Raw genomic sequence first — 8,679 nt, 5'->3', positions numbered from 1 at the left:
TACACAAAATGCATTCTGTTTGTCTCTTTCTCAGGATTGGTGTTTTCATTATGTCATGTTTATTTCGGCTTTGTCTTTTCTGTTTTGCACAATTTTCTAATGGTGCATTTTCATATCTAATTACATACTTTTTGCCGTTAAAAAGAAAATAACCATACAAGTTCATAACAAATGGGATGAAATCCGGTACAAATAAAATTAACATACTAAACATACAAATTACTAGTGTAATTACAGTATTAAACTAGAGTAGTTATGTTGTAAAAAATAAAATAGTGTGATAGTAAATACTCAAGTTTAAAAGTTATACAGTAATAATAATTAAACTAGTGTTAACACAGTTACTTTAGTTATTTGTACTCTTCTCACGACAAAAGTCATTTGTATTTAATTCATATACCATAATAAGTAGAATCAATGAGGGCTTCCTTGACATTATACCAAAGTAAGAGGATGTATTTGCAATAAATATTAACCTGGAGAACTCATTCAAATAATCTGCCAGCTTCCATTCCCTAATATTCTTCTATTCTCAAACCCCAATGCCAAGATTACTTTTAAATTAGCATTTTCCATGCAATTTCAAATTTCATTGTTAATAAAAGATGCAAAACTCCCTGCCATCATATTTAGCTAATTATTATTATTATTATTATTATTATTATTATTATTATTATTATTATTATTATCGGTTTTGCTATCTAAAATGAGTTGTATTTAGCTTGTCTTCCGTTTACCTATTGCTTTATTGCACTTGTTTGAAAAGATAACCTTTCTCTCTTATTGTATTGTTTAAACAGAAGTTATTAATTACTTTACATGCAAATTAAACAGTTTGGTGCAAAGAAAATAGAACATTTTGTAGCAAAATTCCTTTTGTTTTTGGTTTGAAATTATATCAACATCATGATGCAATGCAATTGCTTTGGAAGGGGTTTTATTTGAAAACAAGTGTTTACCTAGAGCATTGCTTCTTACTTTGTTTTCAAGGCACATAATTTCAAGATTCTTAGCATCTATTCAAAGTTAGTTACTTAACATAAAATATTACATGTCTTGTTTATATTTTGGTCGCAATCCACTTACCAACCTTAAAGTAACTTCACCATACTCTAATTAATCGACACTTGTAATCTATTAATTATGATATAAACATGTGGTAATCAAATTTTAATAACCCCACTAATTAATTTGAATTAGGTGCATATAAACTTTTGTATCATGTAAGATTTGTGTTACCAACTTTTAACAGAGGGAGGCGTCAGACGTGGCGGTAATAATTATCTTTTAACTTTTTTGAAGGTTACTTACCTTGCATAATACTTAATCTCATTAGTTAACAAAATATTAGCAAATATTATGAATTTACTGTTAATTAACGGAATCTTACAATTGTGTTACCATTCATGGAAATGATTCAACAACAAAACATAATATTGGTCTTTTTCTTTGCTTATAACTTGGTCTTCATTTATGTTTTGACGACAATGTTACAACAACAACACACTACCATATTATATTTCCCAACCCAATTATTTATCTTAATAATATAATTAAACCATTTCCTTTTTATTTACTATAAATTGCTTTTTACTTTTTAATATCTACCATGAGATATAAACTATAAGGTGTGGGTACTATTATGAGACCTTGTTATATATTCTAGATTGCTTTATTTTTTGTAAGTTATATTTTTAAACCGGATCTATACGCAATGGAAAATGTGGTGTTCGTTAGTCAAAATAATACCAAGTTTACAAAATAAAATAAAAATTAGCGTGAACTGCATGCTTTTTTTCATTTCTGCCATCATTAATTATACAAAATGATGTCACATTTTGTTCTAATTCAAACTTGTTGAACATTAGATATTATATAATAATCTAAAGTACTAACAATCAAGTGTCGATTTGAACATGGTTTAATATATACAAAAATAATAAAAATCAAACCTTTAACTTGTTTATAATGATTTAAAAGTCAATGAAAGAATGATTAGATGAGCATAATTTATGGTATGATCCAATATTTTGCACTTTCACAACCGTGAAATATGGTGGAATCATCCATCATCTCCTCTCTCTAAACCTGACCACCATTGATGATGGTGTTTTGGATCCTGCAATTTAATACTCATTAATGCCCTATTTTGTTTTTATTTTAAATAGCCTTACAAATTACCCAAATACCAGAGTGCATCTTCTTTAAACGAGATTTTAACAACTCATATTGATTTTGATACTCCAGTTCTTACAAAGGACTGTCCGTGGGCCAGTGAAAACAAGTTAGAGCTTAGGCCCACACTAATTAAGACCTTCAAGTTCAAAAAACAAATTATATATAGACTTATTATAATGGGTAAAGTAAATTCAAAGTAATATATTAGTGTGGTAGTAAACTTGTTTGTTACTAAAGTACATGTCATGAGTTCAAAACCTTTAGTAAGCAATTGTCATAAAAATGTCCCAAAATCTTATTTCGATTTAGGACTCTACATTCATTGAGCCGACCATTTTCTTACTCATCCAAGAACATCATCATTAAGCAAACCTACCACCATAAAAAACTCTTTTGAATCAGATTTCAAACCTGACTCCACAAACTTTAAACCTTAACCATTAGACCAGAAAACCAACCGCTAACGCACTATTTTGTAGTTTTGTTTTCTCACTCTCACCATATCTTCCCCACGTGACCACGTAAATCCTCATGTTTCTCAAGGGCATTTTCGTCTTTTCACATTAGTTCAATTTATTATGGAGCTCCTCCTCTTCCACTCTATTCTTTCCAACCTCCTCCACCCATAAAACTTTTAGAGAGAGAGCAAAGATATACATATAACATATACAGATATAGATTAACATTGTGTGTATATTATATATATCAATCAATATAGCTTGCCTGAGATGGCAGCAGGGTGGTTAAAGTCATTACAATGCAAAGACAAAGCCGTAAACGACGTCGTTGAAAGCCACCACCTTCGTCTTCTTCCATCATCTTCAAGCTGCCGGAAGAGTTTTCACAGCCTAAACGACGTCGTCGAGACTAAAAAACGTAAACCCACAAAGCCAACAGAGCTGCCTTCACGGGTAAGTAGAAACCCCGGGTCAAGAAAACCCGATAATATTACCCGTGTCAAGACTAGTAATGCGTTAACTGAGCTGCCGGTGGGACACCCGTCACGTAACGTGGTGGAGATAATATTCCACACTAGTTGGTCTCCCAAGGTTTTTTCGGGTCGGATTGAGATGGTATTCAAGGTTCAGAATTCGGGTCGGACCGTGACCCGGTTCGAGGAGTATCGGGAGCTGGTCAAATCCGGATCCGGGTCAAAAGATGTATCCGGGTCGGGTCACAATGGGTCCGGGGAAGACCATGCACGGTGTGTTGCGGATGGGAATGAGGTCATGAGGTTTCAATGCCTCGGGTCCACAGGCGGTTATGATACCGATGGTGTCGGTGGGTGGGCATTTCAATGGGGGAAGGGGGCGGCGTTGTGTACATTTTCGGGAAGCGGGATGGCGCATGAGAGTGCGGGCGGGGGAAGAGGGAGGAAAGCGATGCTTGTATGTCGGGTCATTGCGGGTCGGGTTCAGAAGCGGCATTTGTTTGATTCGGTTTATAGTGGACGAGTCGGGTATGACTCGGTAAGTGAGGAAAACGGTGAGTTGTTTGTATTTGATTCTAACGCGGTTTTACCTTGTTTTCTTATTATCTATAAATTGTAAAAGTTGGTTTTTTATGATTTTGTAGAAGTTATAACCTAGTAAAATTTACATTTTTATATACATAAATATTGTATCTTCTTTGGAGTTTTTACTTGAAAAAAAGATATATGCAATAAACATGATGTGATTCAATTATAAAAGAGGAATTAAATAGTGTATATAGAACAACAATATTATATCACAAGTACCATTAATCTTACTTTCATACCTTTGAGTGTTTCACGTGGGCTGTGTGTTTTATGTGTTTCCATGTATGTTTTGTTTTCAAACCTCAACTTTTGTGTTTTCATGTGTTTGTGTGCATGTTTTCAAGCTCTAAAACTTGTGTTTTTTTTCTAGTACTATTGATGGTTCTGTGTGTGGATTTTAGATTTGTTTGAAAAATGATAATATGATGAAAAGAAATGTTGACATAAATTAAATATACCCTCTTAAATGTTTTTGGACATTAAATTTGACATGCCATGTGGTCAAATTCAGTTTGGTGTGTATTTTTTTTTTTTGAATGTTTCTCCTACTATTTACAATAAACCGCCATTGCCAGGGATCGAACCCTGGACCTCTCACCCAAAGGCCTAAGCCTTTACCATCCCACCAAAGTGGAGATGGCAGTTTGGTGTGTATTGAAACCAACATGTTGAAATGCAATAAAGTTTGAAAATTCAAATCTTAGGCATTTGAATATATGATCAAATAGATGATTATCGTTAAACTAAACCATTTAAAGTTGAACTGTACATAAAAGTGATAAATTGATAACTAGATGAATTTGTTTATAAGATAACGTGTAATGAGACATTATAGTGGTGGATAAAGCCCATACACCATTCTCTCTGGATGTTATAAGAGCTTAAGCATTTCTAGAATAAAGCTAATATGTATCTTGAAATGATAATAATTGATAGTTACACATGTTCTTGGCTAAAAATGATGAGGATAATAATGATGAAGCAGATAATGTCCCTTAAAGAGCATTAACCATTACTCATGGTCTAATTGTTCTAAAAGAATCATAATAATAAGGTTATGTTGAGTTTCTGATAATTAAGCATACTAAGATAAGGATTACTTGGAGATTACTTTTAGACCGGATTTCTACTAAAATGACGTTATCAACAAGAGGCATTATTTTGGGTAACTAAAAATTTGTGTTATGTGGTCTTAATGATGAAACTTCACAGCATCTATTCGTAAATCGCAAAGTTGTCAAACGGGAGTGGTGTATCATTCATGATTGGATTAAATTACCAAAACTTGTTTAATTTGATTCGGTGAAAGATATTCTCGGTTTTCCAAGTAAGCATTAAAACAACAAGGAGGACCGTCTAGCTATTCAATTTATCTCAGCGGTCACGTATTGTATAATTTGGAATCAAGAAATGATTTTATCTTTAATGATGCTCCCCTATTAGTATCGAAGGTAGTGAATGACATAAAATGAACATTGTTTTTATGGGTCAAGAACAGAAGTCAACACTCCACTAGAATGGGAGAAATGGTGTAAGTTTAGTTTTGGAATTTCCTATTATAGTTTGGTTTATGTACTTTCCAGCTTGTAACGTGTATTTTTGTTTTCTTGTACGTTGTTGGGATTCTTGTGTCATGTAAGTTGTAATATTAAACAAGAAAAAAAAATTATCAACCCCAACTAAACAAAAAACATTCAAAACTTATACAACTGAAACCAGTTCTCCACTGTGACAAATCATAAATCTCAAGACTTAAGCACACAAGAAAAAAATTCACCATATACATCAGATACTAAAAAAAAGTACAAGCCCTATATTTCGAGTGTATATTAACAAGACGATTGGTGGAGAAGACTAAGGGACTGCTGGGTAACTTCTCATTAGTTATATTAAGAGTCTACCTTTGAATCGGTCAGAGAGGTACATGGTGTTTGGTTACACCACTTAATTACTCATTAAGCCTCTTAATGGTTAAGTTTCTGAGACACGTTGAATGATTTAGATGCTACCTCTTAATCAGTCAGACCTCTTATTGATAGATTGCCAAACAACCACTAAGACGAATAAACAATAAAAATTGTGAGTGATTGGGCAAAACTTAACCGAGAGAGCATGTGAGTAGAAAAATAACGTACAAAATCAAGCGATCCAGATCTCCATTTGTACACTTAATCAACTTCTCATCTATGCCGGGATAAATCTTTAAGCTTCCAAGAAGTACACTGTCAAATCGTCCCTGAGGCTCGTTTATTTTTGTGACTTTGGTCCAAAATCAACCTTGATTTGAATTCTAATACCAACTAGTGAGAACAATAAATACTTATTCACTAATAAGTTAAAATATATAAAATATTTGAGCAGAATTGGTTTGAAAATTATAAATTCGTATCCGATTCGAAACCGAATCCAGAATTTGGTTTAGATACTAATTCGATATGAACAGGGCCGTCTCCAAGAATTTATATGCCTCGGTCGAGCCAAAATAAAAAGGCCCGTAGACCCTAACGAGTAACGAAATATAAGCAAAAAATAAAAATAAAAATAAAAATTAGGCTTTATGTAAATGGTTTTTTGTTTGGTTTAAACTATTAAATTTTTAAATGAGCTTACTTGGTTATGATTAAGTTTGTGTAAAATACTTTTTGTATAAAATAAGCTTAAAAATGTCTCAAGTGAGACTAGAACTTACAACATTTTGGTTAGGAGTCATACCCCTTTGTCACTATATCAAGCTAGTTATTGTATAGGGTAAAACATTAAATATACATATTTTTTTTTCATAAAAATATTTTATATATAAAAAATATATATGTGTGTGTATATATATATGTGTGTGTGTTTGGGTGTGTGCGCGCGTGTGTGTGTGTGTATATATATATAAATAATATTCTCAATATTCGTTTCATGTAACATTCGTTAATTTCTGTTTTTATTTGAATTTGAATTTGCATTCGCATTCGTTAAACAGACCCGATTTGTCGTTTCAATATATTCATGTTTATCGTGCATCATTAATATTTCAATCTTGATGATTTACGTTTATCGATAGCTCATTTTCTATTCGTTTGTCCAATTCACGAAACTCCAGGATTTAATTTTTAATTAAACAATCTTCAAATAATACGAGTATAATATAACAAAATAGCCAAGTTTATAACTTATTATTACATTTTTATAATATTTCAAAGTGCAAGGTTCAAATTGTAATTTTACTTTAATTTTCTTTCTTAAAACAACTTGATTTTGCAAGGGCCTTAAATGTAAAATATTTAAAATAATATATATATATTTGATTTTTACCCAGCCCAAACCCACCCGTCACCCCCTACCTTGATTTTCCGGCTTGCCGGAATCCGGCGAGAAAACTCCGGCGAACATCAAAAATGCCGTAAAACGTACGTTATAAATCAATTAAATATCGTAAAACATTTAGACTATAACGAAGAAACATTAATCATCATTCATTACACGTTATAACAACATAGTATGTGCGTTTCAATCCCGAAAATTAAGTGCCCCTGAAAATTAAGTGCCCCGGCCGGTCGCCCGCATTGCCCTATGCCCCGGCCGGCCCTGGATTTAAAAATATAAAATTGAAGTTGACTTTACAATTTTAGTTAGGCTCGTTTGAGTTTCTAATTTTTTCAATTCCCAGCATGGCTAACTTATTTTTTAACGACCCAAATTTTTTATTATTAATTCTATAGCAATGCGCTAGAAGCCACCAATTACAACCTCTTAAATTATGAAACATGGACCAATTTTAGAACAACACGAATTACAATAAGAATGGCTGTTACAACCAAAAACTACACAATTCCTTCCAAATTAGCGCATTCTTATTAGACTTATGTTTCACCCAAAGAAATCCAAGTACTTTAATTTCTTCCACCTGAACACGGTTAACTAGGTTTACCTTTGTGTGTGAAGAAAGATTTTTATTATTTTACCAAAATAAAATAGGGTGAATCTATTAACATTTTGTAAATGATGGTAACACCATCACATGCGGCATATTTTATTTTAACTTCTTTTTTGGTAACTTTATTTAAAATAAAATTTTGGTACGCTTTAAATGTATAACTCTTAATATCGTAACTCCTCACAAAGACCAGGAATAAATTGGTGAACCCTATGTGATCCAGGTTTGCTAGAAAGACTTTTGCTAGAACCTCCTAGCTATGTGAACCATGTATTATGCAAGAACTGCACGTTGTATGATCTGGATTCTTGCATGAACCCCTTAATGCAAAAGGTCCAAATGCGATAATAGCCCCGCTGCCTGAACTAGTTTTATGCGAGAATCGTCTTTTCGCGTGAACCATGTTTTAGCGAGAACCAGTTTATGCGAGAAGCTCATCCTTTCAAGAACCGGTAATGCATGAACTCCATATTAGATGAACCTCTAAATTTGCATGATTTGTTTGTACAAATCTTTTAGCATGAACCTTTTCGAACCTATAGCTAAAAAGAAACCCTTAATGATGTGTCGACTTAATTAATTGAACACAAGCCCTTAAAACAATGATCCACCTTATTTCAACAAGTTTAAATTATGATCTAAGCCAAGTAATGCGAGATATGGGTTTGATTAGATGTGGTTACTTTTGTTAACTAATAGTTGAATGTTTAACGACATTTAAGAATTAGTTTCAATAAGGTTTTAGGTGAGTTCTAATTAACCCTCCTTTTCTTTTAAATGTTTTGGGGTTACATACATACTCTGTAAGAAAATGCATGTACATTTCTTTATTTAGTAATGCATGTTGGCATGTTGGCATGTTAGCGCATATATTTTACATATATGAAGGTATGTATAAGTAGATATGTGTATGGTCTTCGGGTCTTACGGGTGTTATTGTAAGTTAGAATGAGAATTCCCTCTAACTTCTGTGTAAGAAGGATCTGATCCTTCAAGTTTATGTGCAAGTAGGAGCGCAGCTCCTTATAATTATGCAAGTAAGTATGTGTTAAGAGTGTTA

The 8,679-nt window shown here is 32.7% G+C and overlaps 1 protein-coding gene across 1 annotated transcript; it reads left to right on the top strand.

The window, feature by feature from the left end:
- Nucleotides 1-2,906: 2,906 nt before the first annotated feature.
- LOC143597381 (uncharacterized) lies at nt 2,907-3,728 on the top strand. Its single transcript, XM_077075895.1, has one exon. It carries the CDS (start codon nt 2,907-2,909, stop codon nt 3,726-3,728), a length of 822 nt encoding a protein of 273 aa, XP_076932010.1.
- The last annotated feature ends 4,951 nt before the right edge of the window (nt 3,729-8,679 follow it).

This window comes from Bidens hawaiensis, unplaced genomic scaffold (genome assembly GCF_021521415.1).
Source record: "Bidens hawaiensis isolate Kalapana, Puna unplaced genomic scaffold, B.hawaiensis_p1.1 tig00048197_1, whole genome shotgun sequence".
Taxonomy (NCBI): domain Eukaryota; kingdom Viridiplantae; phylum Streptophyta; class Magnoliopsida; order Asterales; family Asteraceae; genus Bidens; species Bidens hawaiensis.
Note: the sequence above shows the minus strand (reverse complement) of the source record. Positions and strands in the feature narration are given on the sequence as shown.

Coding starts and splice junctions, on each gene's coding strand:
- LOC143597381 (XM_077075895.1), top strand. CDS start 2,907: ATGGCAGCAGGGTGGTTAAAGTCATTACAATGCAAAGACAAAGCCGTA.